Here is a 12133-nt window from a genome sequence, read left to right on the forward strand (position 1 = left end):
AGGAGCTGCAGCCTCTGGGCCAAGCCTTTTCCCAGGAAAGGATGAGCCCGGGAATTCTGAGACAACTCCGGGGACATCCCACGATCCAGAGGATCCTCGGGCTGGGTCTGCAGCCCAGACTAACCTGGGCTAGTGGGAGGTGTCCCTGCCCATGGCAGGGGGTGGAATGAGATGAGCTTTAAGATCATTCCAACCCAAACCGTTCCACAGTTCCATGGTTTTACGGGATAACGTCAGAGTTTGTGGTCTTTGGGCATCAGCAGCTCCATGTCTGCTCCCAGGGGGACGTGCTCAGGTGGCTGTGAGGATCTGAGGAAGTGACAACCAATAGATAAGCCACGGAAAAATTCCTGATTTAACTAAGAAAGCCAGGAAATGAACCAGGAAAAATTCCTGATTTAACTAAGAAAGCCAGGAAATGAACCATTTTTATGTCATGACTTCTCCAAAGTTTAACTGTGGGCGAATCTCCAAAGCTGACAGCCCTGGGCTCCCTAAGGGTGACTCTGAGCATTCCCAGGAAAGGAAGGAATAACCTGGCAGCGTTACCTGCCCAAATCTGAAGGCAGAAATCCCCCACCCGGGCGATGTTTTCCTCCCCCTGACCACAAACGGTCCCACACTCCGGGAACCGGCGCCTGGAGGGGGGAAAACTCTCCATATCCTGATTTTCTGTGTCTCTTCGCAGCTGTGCCCGTCGGTGCCCCCCCCGGGAAGGATGTCCTACTACGAGCAGTGCAAGCAGCCCTGCCTGCCCCCTCCCATCTGCCTGCAGAAGGGGGTGAAGCGGGTGGTGGAGCCGTGCCAGGCCGTGTGCCCCGAGCCGTGCCCGGCGCAGTGCGTGGAGGTTTGCCAGGCCCCCTGTGCCACCCAGTGCAGCTCCTCCTGCAGCCCCCAGTGCGTGGATGTCTGTGCCACCCAGTGCAGCTCCTCCTGCAGCCCCCAGTGCGTGGATGTCTGTGCCCAGCCCTGTGCCCCTCAGTGCGTGGACGTCTGTGCCCCGCAGTGCGTGGACGTCTGTGCCCAGTCCTGCGCCCCGCAGTGCCCGGCCCAGTGCCCCGAGCCCTGTGCCACCAAGTGCCCCGAGCCCTGCCAGGGCCCCTGCGTGGAGGTTTGCCCCACCAAGTGCGTGGAGTCCTGCGACGCCGTGTGCCTGGAGCCCGTCTGCTCCCGGCCCTGCTGAGCCCGGAGCGCCCCCGGAACGGACACCCCGGCTACAGACCCCCCTGGCATGCTCTGAGACCCCTCCTGCTCTGCCCACCCCAGGGCCTCTGCCCTGGGAAACGTCCTCTCTGACTGGTTCTGCCCTTTCCCTCCCGTGACACTTCTGCTCCTGCTGCCTCAGCACCTCTGGTTTCGGTGGCTGCAGCTGGATGGTATCGGACTGTTGGGCATCTTGGGAAGATGTCCAGCCATGGCTGGGCTGGAAAATTATTGAGCTGTGGTTTTTCTGTCCAAGATGTTTAGCCATGGTTATGCTGGAAAAGTTATTGAGCCATGATTTTTCTGTCCAAGATGTTTAGCCATGGATGTGCTGGAAAATTATTGAGCCATGGCTGTGCTGGAAAAGATGTTGAGCCATGGTTGTGCTGTCCAAGCTGTCCAGCCATGGTTGTGCTGGAAAATTATTGAGCTGTGGTTTTTCTGTCCAAGATGTTGAACCATGGTTGTGCTGGAAAAGCCATGGTTGTGTTGTCCCAGATGTCCAGCTGTGGATTTTCTGTCCCAGATGTCCAGCTGTGGTTTTTCTGTCCCAGATGTCCAGCTGTGGATTTTCTGTCCCAGATGTCCAGCTGTGGTTTTTCTGTCCCAGATGTCCAGCTGTGGTTTTTCTGTCCCAGATGTCCAGCTGTGGATTTTCTGTCCCAGATGTCCAGCTGTGGATTTTCTGTCCCAGATGTCCAGTGGTTGTGCTGTCCCAGTTCTGAGCCGTGGTTTGTGCTGTCAGCAGCTGCTGGTGGAAGATGTCTCCTCTTTTGCTCTTCCCTTCTCTTTCGTGTCCTTTCTCTTGTAGTGTCTGTGTTCAGCAATAAAAACTGTCCATCGATGGCATCCTGGGTCTTCTGTCCTTCTTTTCATCTCCATGTCCTCAGGCTCAGGAACATCTTCCCTCAGTTTTCATTTTCAAAAGCTGCTGTGCCTGGGGAGGGTTCTGTGCCTGGGGAGGGTTCTGTGCCTGCTGCAAACAGCATTTCAGTGTGGAGCAATTATCTTCTAATTCCAGAAGGAAGCTGTTAAAAGGTGAATTTAACCAGTACAAAGCCCTCAGATTCAAGCAAGAAGGAATCGAGTGTTCTTGGCTGGAATTTTAATTATTCCTTTAAAAAATTCTGCCTTGGACAAAAGTGGTGGGTGGGATGAACTCTTCCCACGATCCCCACTGGCCAAATATAGGAAAGGGGGGGTTTGGCTTCGGGAGATGAACCTTTCTGTGGTTCAGAAACAGGCCTGAGCCCCGAGTTTGCAGTTCTGCTGCCAGGACCTGCAGGTCCTTTGGGTGGCTCTGGAGGGTCTCACTCGTGTCTCTGTCCATTATCTGCCCACGAGCAGGAATCACCTCCTTGAGGGAGAGAGGGCTTGGAGTTTGGGGTTCATTAACACCTGGTAGGTGCAATAACATTTTACTTGGCTTTAAATACACCTTTATTTGTTGTAACTTTGGAGCTAAAGGAGGCCCGTTGTCTGGAGGGACGTGAAACCCCTTGAAAGCCTGAATTTGGGAGATAAAGCTCCCGTGGGACTGGTCCGACCTCTGGCCACGCCATCCCCGGGTCTGGGCCGTGCAGAATTGCTCCCCAGCCACCGTGTCATTAGGGCAGGGGTGGGGAATCTCTAATCTGGAGAAGAAAAGAGTTATATTTAGGTGTGTGCAGAGGCTGTTACCAAACGAGCTGCTAATGAGCCCTTGTGTGGAATTTAACAGCAGATTCCTCTCCGGGCCCGTCTGTCGACACCGAGAGGTGACACCGATAATGAGAGGGGGGAAAAAAAACAGGGCTGGGGAAGGCAAACAACCCACCCCTGCTCCTGCCACAACCCACCCCTGCTCCTGCCACAACCCACCCCTGCTCCTGACAGAACCCACCCCTGCTCCTGTCACAGCCCACCCCTGCTCCTCACAGAACCCACCCCTGCTCCTGCCAGAACCCACCCCTGATCCTGACAGAACCCACCCCTGCTCCTGCCAGAACCCACCCCTGCTCCCGACACAACCCATCCCTGCTCCTGCCAGAACCCACTCCTGCTCCTGCCACAACCCACCCCTGCTCCCGACACAACCCACCCCTGCTCCTGCCAGAACCCACCCCTGCTCCTGCCACGGCCCGGGCAGGAGGGAGGGAGTGGGGGGAGCAGAGGCTCAAATGAGGGACCTGCTCCCCTAATTCCTGCTGTGCAACACAAACCTGGGGGTCCCCCTGGGAATTCTGCCAATCCTGCCTCACCAAGGACCTGCTGATGCCTCATCAGTGCCCAATTTTAGGCACAGAAAAGGTGCTGGTCAGGGAGTGACGTGCAGCTCCATCCCACAGGTGAGTCACCTGAGTTGGGAGCATCTCCAGCCAGATCCAGCAGCTGATGAAACATTTCCTCAGCTCCTTCCCCGGGGAAAAAAAAAAATGTCCAGGGGACCAACATTTTTCTGGATCCATCCCCGGAATAAACCCGGGAAGTTCTGCCCTGGCTCCAGCAGGTCAGAGCCGGGGCTTGGGGAAAAGGGATTGAATTCGTCACAAATGAAGCTGCTTCGGTGAAAAACTGCTGTGAAGTGCAAGGAAAAATGGCCAAATGAAGTTTTTCTCTTCTCCCTCTCCTCTGCAGCAGGCACAGGAGTCCCAGCCAGGCTCTGGAAACCCCGGGGGAAGTGGCAGGAGGCTCCTGTTGGATGGAGCTCATCGAGGTTTCCTGTGCTGGTGGGAAAAAGGTGTTCCAAAAGCCCTGACACACTTCCCTCCCGGGCACCCCTGGGATTGCTCAGATTCCTGGGATATTTGCAGCAAATTGGTGCCACTTCATCCCTGTCAGCCTTGGAGAGGGTCAGGGAGCTGATGGGGATGTGTCAGACACCGGGAACTGGGGGGTGGAGGGTTGGTGGTGGGAACAGCCAAGGATTTTTGGTGGGAACAACCAAGGATTTTTGGTGGGAACAACCAAGGATTTTGGTGGGAATAGCCAAGGATTGTTGGTGGGAACAACCAAGGATTGTTGGTGGGAATAGCCAAGGATTTTTGATGGGAACAGTCAAGGATTTTTGGTGGGAATAGCCAAGGATTGTTGGTGGGAACAATCAAGGATTTTTGGTGGGAACAGCCAAGGATTTTTGGTGGGAACAACCAAGGATTTTTGGTAAAAACAACCAAGGGTTGTTGGTGGGAAAAATCAAGGGTTCCTTTTCCAGCAAAGCCAAGGCTTCAGATGGAACATTTTCTCTGTCCCTTCCTTGGAAAAATCTCAAGGGGAATCCACATTTTTCTGCAACGTGGATCCATCCTCAAAAAAAAAAATAAATAAAGAAATCCTGCCACAACTTCAGCGAGTCTGGAAAAAAGGAATTCAGTTCATTAAAAATGAAGTTAATTCAGGGAAAAATCACAGCAAAGTGCAAGGAAAAAAACCAGGGGAAGGATTTCTGATTTCTTGGCTTTCTGAAGTGTTTTATTCCCCTTTTTGGGGGAGGAAATTGGAGAAGGGCAACAGCAAAATCCAGAAGCACAGGAGGCCAAAGACAGACCTGCTGCCCTTGCCAGGGGCTGGCACAGGGGCTCCCCCACCCCACTCGGGTTTCTGGGGATCTGTGCTGTGGTCACAGATGAAATTATCCCCTGAATTTTGTGTGACACGTTCTGCTCCCTCCAGAGAGGACGTGAGTTGTGTCCCAGCCCCACAGAGCCGTGGGATCCGTGCCCAGGACAGGGATGAGGGAATTATTAATGAATTAGCCCGTGATTACCAGCCTGGGTGTGCCTGGCATTAAAAACAACAAATCCCCCGCAGCTGGAAGAGGAGGGATCCTTCCCAGGCCTTGACTGTGGTCCAGGAGCAGGGAGGTGTGAGCGGGGCAGGTTCTGGTTGTGAAAGATTCTGGTCACCGAGTTAATCTGTTGTCATCAGCTCCTGGGAGGGTATAAAACCCTCCTGCAGCTCCTCACCTCCAGTGGCTTCTCCTTCCCTCCTTCCAGAGCAGGAGATACCAGGTGAGACACCAGGTGAGTCCTCCCGTGCCCCTCTGCCTGCCCAGGGGTGGTTCTGGGCCTTTGGGGGTGGTTTGTCCTTGGTTTGTCCCTCCAGTCCCAGCTCCAGCTTTTCCCCCGGCGGGTGAGAGGCACAGGATGGGCTTTGGAGGCTTTCTGAGGTTCCAAACTGTGGTTTGCTGCCTCTCTGGGACCAGAACCCCCTTGCCAACCCTCTGGATTTCCCCCAGGCTGATAAGGATCCTGTGGATAACCAGCAGGGGTTGGGGATGAGCTGCCAGCAGTTGGCACCCGTGGGAAGCTGGTTTAGCATCTGATCACTTGGCTCTCCTGGATTCCCAGGGCCCTGAGTTCCACTTCTCTGCATAAAATCCATCGAATTTGATGGCCAGAGATGCAGCTCCTGCTCTGAGGCTCTCCCTGACCTGAGCAGGGATGTGCCTGTTGCCAAAGGGGGCTGTTCCCCGAGGATTTCCTGCTCTCAGAACTCCCAGCACCGAGCTCTCACCACTTTTCTGCTCCTCTCCAAACAGCTTTAACCCCTGCCCTGAGGTCCTCCTTGAGCCGAGCGAGTTTGCCTTCAAACCTGCCTTTCTCCTGTGCTTGTCCAAGCTGGAATGTCCAGCAAACATTTTTTTGAGCAGAGGGAATGAAGGAAAAACCCCCCTCGATGTTTGTCCCCTCCTCAGCTCCCGCAGCCACTTCCCTGCTTGGAACCAGGCTCTGTCAGGCTGGAGCCAGGCTTTGCTAGGCTGGAGCTTGCCTCTGGCACTCATTTTATGTGCAGTTCCTCTCTGAGGGCTCAGCAGAGTGGCTGAGCCCACGGAGGGTGTGATGGGGGCCCCAAAAAAGCCACCGAGGGGCGGGTGCAGCGAAGTGGCCTCGCCGGGTCTGGAGAGCAGCATCCTCAGGGATTTATGGCCAGGAGTGGGTTTGGTGGGAGGATTAACCTTAGAAGCTCATCCTCTTGGCTGGGGAGTCGATGCCAGAGCTGAGGAACCTCCTGAAACCGTGATATCCCAGAAGGAGAGGTGTGTGTGGAGGGGATTTAACACAACTGCCCCGCTGTGGGGTTTCCTTGCAGGCTCGGCAGGGATGTCGTCCCACCAGCAGAAGCAGCAGCAGTGCCTCCCTCCCCAGTGCCAGGAGAAGTGTGTGGCCCCTGCCAAGGGCGTGGAGCAAAGCCAGGCCCCCAAAGGGCAGGCCAAGTGCCCCGTGAAGAGCCTCCCCCAGCAGCAGCAGCAGCACCAGCAGGGCTGCCCCAAGCAGAAGTAGCCCCGACGGCCCCGGAGCTGCCACGGGAGATGCAAATTCCCCGTTTCCAAATGCAAATCCCCGTTTCCAAATGCAGATCCCCATTTCCAAACGCTCCTTTCCCAACTTCCCTGTCTGCTGGCGCCGCTGGAAGGGCTCCAAAACCCCGCAGCCGCCTCCTCAGCCCTGCAAGGAGCAATTGCTTTACAACGAGGTGCAATTCATTACCTGGGATTGGCTCACCCTCTGCTGGGAAATAATAAATAAATAAATCCTGGGGCCGCTTTATCCTGCTCTTCCTTTGGGACACGCTGCAATAAAATGACTAATAACTCATGACTTGCTTCCTGATGTTTTTATTGTCACTTTGCTCGTGTTGTTCGTTACCTTCCTCTTTTATTTGCCAAAAAATTACCTTTAAAGGCGCACACAGGTGGTTGAGATGGGATATTAAGGATAAATCCCTCCCTGGGAGGGTGGGGAGGGCCTGGCATAGGTTGCCCAGGGAAGTTTTGGCTGCCCCTGGATCCCTGGAAGGGCCCAAAGCCGGGTTGGAGCAACCTGGGACAGAGGAAGGTGTCCCTGCCCGTGGCAGGGGGTGGCACTGGAGAGACTTTAAGGACCCTCCCATTCCAAACCATTCCATGGTTCTGTGACTCAGGGTCACCCATTCCCGAGTTTCCAGGTCCTGATTGGGAAGCCCCAAGCTCTGCCCCTGTTGCCAGCTGAGGTTCCCTCCCACCTTTTTTAAGCAGAAGCCGAGAAAAACCTCCACACCTCGGTATTCAAAGCAACTTTTATTGCTGATTTTCACAGTGAAATGAACCCTGGATGCAACACCAGCCTAAAACAATTAGAGCTAAGTGGCAAATCCATCCACAGCAACCCCGTGTGGGGTGTAATTGAGGCAGCCCCGGGTGTGTTCCCTCCTCTGCCCCGTGGAGCCTGAGGTTAAGCTCTGCTTTCACAACGTGTCTGGAGTGGATTCGGGAGGTTTGCCAGGAAGCCTCTCAGCTGGAGCTGCTCTTTCACACGTCCCAGAAGATTCCAGGTGAGCTCTGGCTCCTGCCTGGGCAGAGCTGGTGCCTCTGTCCTAAAATCCCTTCCTATTTCCTGCGGCCCGGCGGATTCTTTTTAATTGCATGAAACCAATCAGCACTGCCGTGTCACGAGCTGGGAGGGGGATCAGAACCCTTTAGCAGCAGGTTCTGCCCAGACCTCCCACTACGAACAGGCAGGAAGCCCTAAATGCAGGTGGGAGGTGGAATCCAGGGAGCTGGGGGGGGGAAGGCAGGGAGACCAGAGCTGGGCCTTGTGCTGGGGGAGAGTTTAATGCTGAGCTTAAGGAACCCTGCCTTGTGCTGCCAGGGAGCTTTGTGGTGTCTCTCTGGGCCAGGGGGACTGGGAGAGGGCAGGAATTCAGGCTGCTGGGGAGCTGAACACACACCCAGGACCCTGCTTGAAGCCTTTCTATCCGCTGTTAGTACAGGACGAAGCGTTAATTGGAGGGGGGACTTGGAAGCTCAGCAGCGATTTTCTTCTCCACAGAAGCTCTGCAGCGATTCAAAAGGTGCTGGGAAATGACCTCTGGATGGGAGATGTGGGAGAGGAGGTTTGGGGTTGGGATCTTCTTCTCCCCTCGGGGCTCGGCTCGGGCGGCCCCACTTTACTTCTGGGCGGGAGGCCACGGGTTGGGCTGTTTGAGCTGCTGCTGCTCCACGGGAGGGGCTTTCTCGGGAAGGGAGAGCTGCTCGGGGTCGGGACAGGGAGCTGGCACTGGCACCGGGGCGTCCTGGCACTCCTGCTTCTGCTGAGGGCACGGGGTGGGCACGGGGAGCTCCTCGATCTCCTGCTTCTGCTGGGGACACGGGGTGGGGTCGGGCAGCGGGACAGGGATGGGCACGGGGGTCTCCTTGATCTCCTGCTTCTCCTGGGGACATGGGGTGGGCACAGGGAGCTCCTTGATCTCCTGCTTCTCCTGGGGGCACGGGGTGGGCACAGGGAGCTCCTTGATCTCCTGCTGCTTCTCCTGGGGACACGGGGTGGGCACGGGGGTCTCCTTGACCTCCTGCTTCTCCTGGGTGGGCACAGGAGTCTCTTTGATCTCCTGCTTCTGCTGGGGACACGGGGTGGGGTCGGGCAGCGGGACAGGGATGGGCACGGGGGTCTCCTTGACCTCCTGCTTCTCCTGAGGGCACGGGGTGGGCACGGGGAGCTCCTTGATCTCCTGTTTCTCCTGAGGGCACGGTGTGGGGTCGGGCAGTGGGACAGGGATGGGCACGGGGGTCTCCTTGACCTCCTGCTCCTCCTGGGGGCGCGGGGTGGGGTCGGGGCGCGGGGCAGGGACGGGCACGGGGAGCTCCTTGACCTGCTGCTTCTCCTGGGCACAGGCTGCAGCCTCGGAGCGGGTCCCGGGGACTGGCACGGGGCTCTCCCGGCACTGCTGCTTCTCCAGCCCACACGGGGCTGGGTCAGGGCGGGACAGCTCTTGGCAGGCTGGTTTCTCCTCTGGGCACGGCAGAGCCTCGGCTGGGAAGGGCGGGGGGCACTTGCTCTGCTGCTGCTGCTGCTCCTGGGCTGGGCACTGGGGCACCACGGCCGCGGGGGCTTCTCCTTTGCCCGGCTCCTGGCCTGGCAAGGGCACGGCTCGTTCCGGGCACGTCGGCACGGCCGGGGCTGGGCCCGGGCGGGGTGTGGGGTCCTGGAGCTCGGGGTGCTGCTGCGGGCACGGCGCGGGGTCCGGGCTCGGCTGGGGGATGCTCCTGCTCAGCCCGGGGGGCAGGAGGGTGAGCTCCTGCTTGATTTGCGTCTGATTCAGGGACATCTTCGCGGGAAACCGGAGGGTCTGAAAGGAAATCGGAGCGTTACTGCGGTGCTGAGGGGGGCGCGGCAGGAGGAGGGGGAACGGTGATAAAATACGAGTTCAGTTACAAAATACGAGTTCAGTTTTAAAATACGAGTTCAGTTTTAAAATACGAGTTCAGTTTTAAAATACGAGTTCAGTTTTAAAATACGAGTTCAGTTTTAAAATACGAGTTCAGTTTTAAAATACGAGTTCAGTTTTAAAATACGAGTCCCAAGAAACCAGAGCAAAGCTCCCCCGGTTTGCCCTTGGGTTTCCCGAGGCGGGTTGTCCCAGAATGATGATCTGCTCTTCCTTTTTCATCCTGCCTCTCAGCTCCTGCTCCCACCCCGTCTTATCTCGTCCCTCCTCTCCCTGCTCTGCGATGTGGGACAGCCCTGTCGGGTCTGGCTGAGGTAGAGCCGCTCCTTTGAACCCGCAGCTGATTTGCACTTCAGAGTCCTTCCCCCTCTTCCCAAAGTGTCAGCTCCCTTTTATTTCTGTCCTGGGGAACCGATGAGAGGAGCTGACAAACCACAGATCTCCCGGTGTGGAGAGAACGGCCTCGGAAAGTCAAAATAATAACAGAAAAACAACGAAAGTGAAAGACAAACATTTAAAAGCAGAAAGTTGGAAAATATAAATATGGGGCCAAGGGGATGTTTTACAGTGGCAAAAGTGAAATAGTTCAGTGGGGTTTGCCCCTTTTGCAATGGTTTCCAGGTTTTACCTGGAATTAGAAGCCTTTCCTGTAAGTACTAGGACTCAATTCCTCCTCTTGCTCTGGTTCCATCCCGACTTTGTGGGGGATGTGAAGGGCTGAGGTGACCCCTGGCCCAGTCCAGGGAGAGAATGAGCAGGGATAACGTGTCCCCGTGCCCCTGGATTGGCCTGGCCACTAATGACACCTGTGACCTGCATGAATCAGAGCCACCGGGAGGGATTTCTGCTCCCAGGGCCACTCCTGGGCCGGCAATTTGGGAAACTGTTTTGTGGCTGCTGAAGGCAGGCCCGGGCTCAGCTGGGCTGGGGAAGTGTCTGTGCTAAAGCCTGGGCTGCTGCTTCTCCAAAAGCAACTTAAAGGCACGAGTTAAAGGTGAGGACTGGAAAAGTGGTGCCTGAAAGGGGTATTTTGGAGCCCCCCCAGCACAGGACCTGCCCCACCCCAGAGCTGTGGGCAGTGGCAGCTCCTTCTCCCTTCCCCTGGGGTTGCTGCTCCTCTCAGCACATCTCCAAAGCCAATTCCCTCCTCTCCTCTCCCTCCTCCAGGTCAGTGACACCCCTCTCTTGCCATTTTTTTTATAAGGATCTGATAAGATCTTTGAATTAATGCATTGCCCTTGCCATGGCTGGCATGAGTGAGGCAGCACAGGAGGAATGCCTTCAGCCCTCTGCTCCTGCAGCCCCAAATCCCTGCTTTCCCAAAGAATTCTCCCGTGCAATTGGAGTTTGGACAATATCCTTGCTACCAACAGCAGAATCCCAGGAAATCAGCTGGGAGGGAGCTCCAGGAGGCCACTGCTCTCCTCCCCTGGAGGAGAACTTAAACCAACACAATTTCCTCTGCTCTCCCTTTCAGGAAGGGTCTAATTTAGCCCTCGACCCCCCCCCAGAGTTACACTCAGCCTGGATTTACCCTGCAGAGCTGTCCCAAGGCTGCCTGTCCTGCCCACAGCCCCTCTCCTCTCCGAGAGCCTTTTGCATATCCGAGGGCAGGGGGTGAAACCCTCCCTTGCAAAGGGAGCAGCCACGTGAGGGGAAGCCCAGGGAGGCACCAGAGCCCTCTGACTTACCCAGGTGGCCACCAGGGAGTCTCAGGGAGCCGAGTGGATGCCGGGGCAGAGGGATGGCAGAACCTTTATATGGTCTCAGAGCCCTGCCTTCTGGGAATGAGTCCTCCTGGCTGATGAGCTCATGGTTTCACAACTGTGTTTCCTCCCCAGCCCTGTCCTACACGTAGGCAGATCTCACACAGGGCTCCTTTCATCCCCCTGACTAACCCAGCTGGACAGGACAGGGGGTGGGAATGAAGGGCAGACCCTCAGGTCGATGCATGGACTGCATTTGGGGTCTGGGGTGTTGTGGTGCCACCTCATCCCCTCCAGGAGTCCTTTCACACCATCCAGTTCCCACTAATTCTTGGGCTGTGTCTGTAGTTTAAGAGAGGGGCGTTTAATTTGTCCTTCTCTCTCTTGCTCTTCATCAGTGAATTCCCCAAAATGGCTTCAGGGTGTAAAAACTCGTGAGGGGTGAGTGAACTTTTCTTTTCCTCAGGAAGGTCTTCATGGATTTCATTCTGCTTTCGTTTCAGAACAGATAATTTTGAATCATTGGGAGGAATTTCCTCCTGGGAAGGGTGTTCAGGCCTTGGCAGGGGCTGCCCAGGGAGGTTTGGAGTGCCCAGCCCTGGAGGTGTCCAGGGCAGGACTGGCTGTGGCACTGAGTGCTCTGGGCTGGGGGACGAGATGCTGATGGATCAAAGGCTGGACTTGATGATCTTGGAGGTCTTTTCCAATGGAAATAATCCTGGGATTTATGAATTAGTGTTGTTCTCCATGGTCCAGAAGACAGAGCTCCCACTGATCTAAGTGAGACAGAACAGGGGACTGAGTTTATCTCTCTGCATCACGTGGCAAGTGAAGGGATTTTAATGGTGTCCAAGATTTATCCCATCAAATGGAATTGGGAACTGGTCCCATTCAGGTACCAGAATGGCATTTGAAAGGATATTTCAACCTCAATGTGGAAAAAAGGGTGTTTTTCAGGGAAGGAGTTTCTTCCACGTGAAAAACATTTACTGAGTGAGAATAACTCACCCTCACCCTCCAGATCTCAGGGAGGGATCAGG

General features: G+C 55.8%; 2 protein-coding genes across 2 annotated transcripts; one reads left to right on the forward strand and one right to left on the reverse strand.

Annotated features, from left to right (window-relative positions):
• The first annotated feature begins 718 nt into the window (after nucleotides 1-718).
• On the forward strand, nucleotides 719-1183 carry LOC127462447 (late cornified envelope-like proline-rich protein 1). The gene has a single exon (XM_051771076.1). The coding sequence runs from the start codon at nucleotides 719-721 to the stop codon at nucleotides 1181-1183; it is 465 nt and encodes a 154-aa protein (XP_051627036.1).
• Nucleotides 1184-8109: 6926 nt separating this feature from the next.
• Nucleotides 8110-9620, reverse strand: LOC127462497 (keratinocyte proline-rich protein-like). The gene is made up of 2 exons (XM_051771142.1): nucleotides 8509-9620; nucleotides 8110-8427 (listed from the first exon to the last, which is right to left on the reverse strand). The coding sequence occupies exons 1-2, from the start codon at nucleotides 9265-9267 to the stop codon at nucleotides 8110-8112; spliced, it is 1077 nt and encodes a 358-aa protein (XP_051627102.1). The 5' UTR covers nucleotides 9268-9620.
• Nucleotides 9621-12133: the final 2513 nt, after the last annotated feature.

The sequence above is a fragment of the Manacus candei genome, unplaced genomic scaffold, assembly GCF_025592945.1.
Source record: "Manacus candei isolate 608988 ecotype Guabito, Panama unplaced genomic scaffold, ASM2559294v1 h1tg000128l, whole genome shotgun sequence".
NCBI classification, from domain to species: Eukaryota; Metazoa; Chordata; class Aves; order Passeriformes; family Pipridae; genus Manacus; species Manacus candei.

Excerpts from the sequence above, each read along its gene's own strand:
- LOC127462447 (XM_051771076.1), top strand. The coding sequence starts at position 719 with ATGTCCTACTACGAGCAGTGCAAGCAGCCCTGCCTGCCCCCTCCCATC.
- LOC127462497 (XM_051771142.1), bottom strand. The coding sequence starts at position 9,267 with ATGTCCCTGAATCAGACGCAAATCAAGCAGGAGCTCACCCTCCTGCCC. Across the intron at positions 8,428-8,508 it reads CCACCCAGGAGAAGCAGGAG|CCCCAGGAGAAGCAGGAGAT; the intron begins GTCAAGGAGACC and ends CCCACCCCGTGC.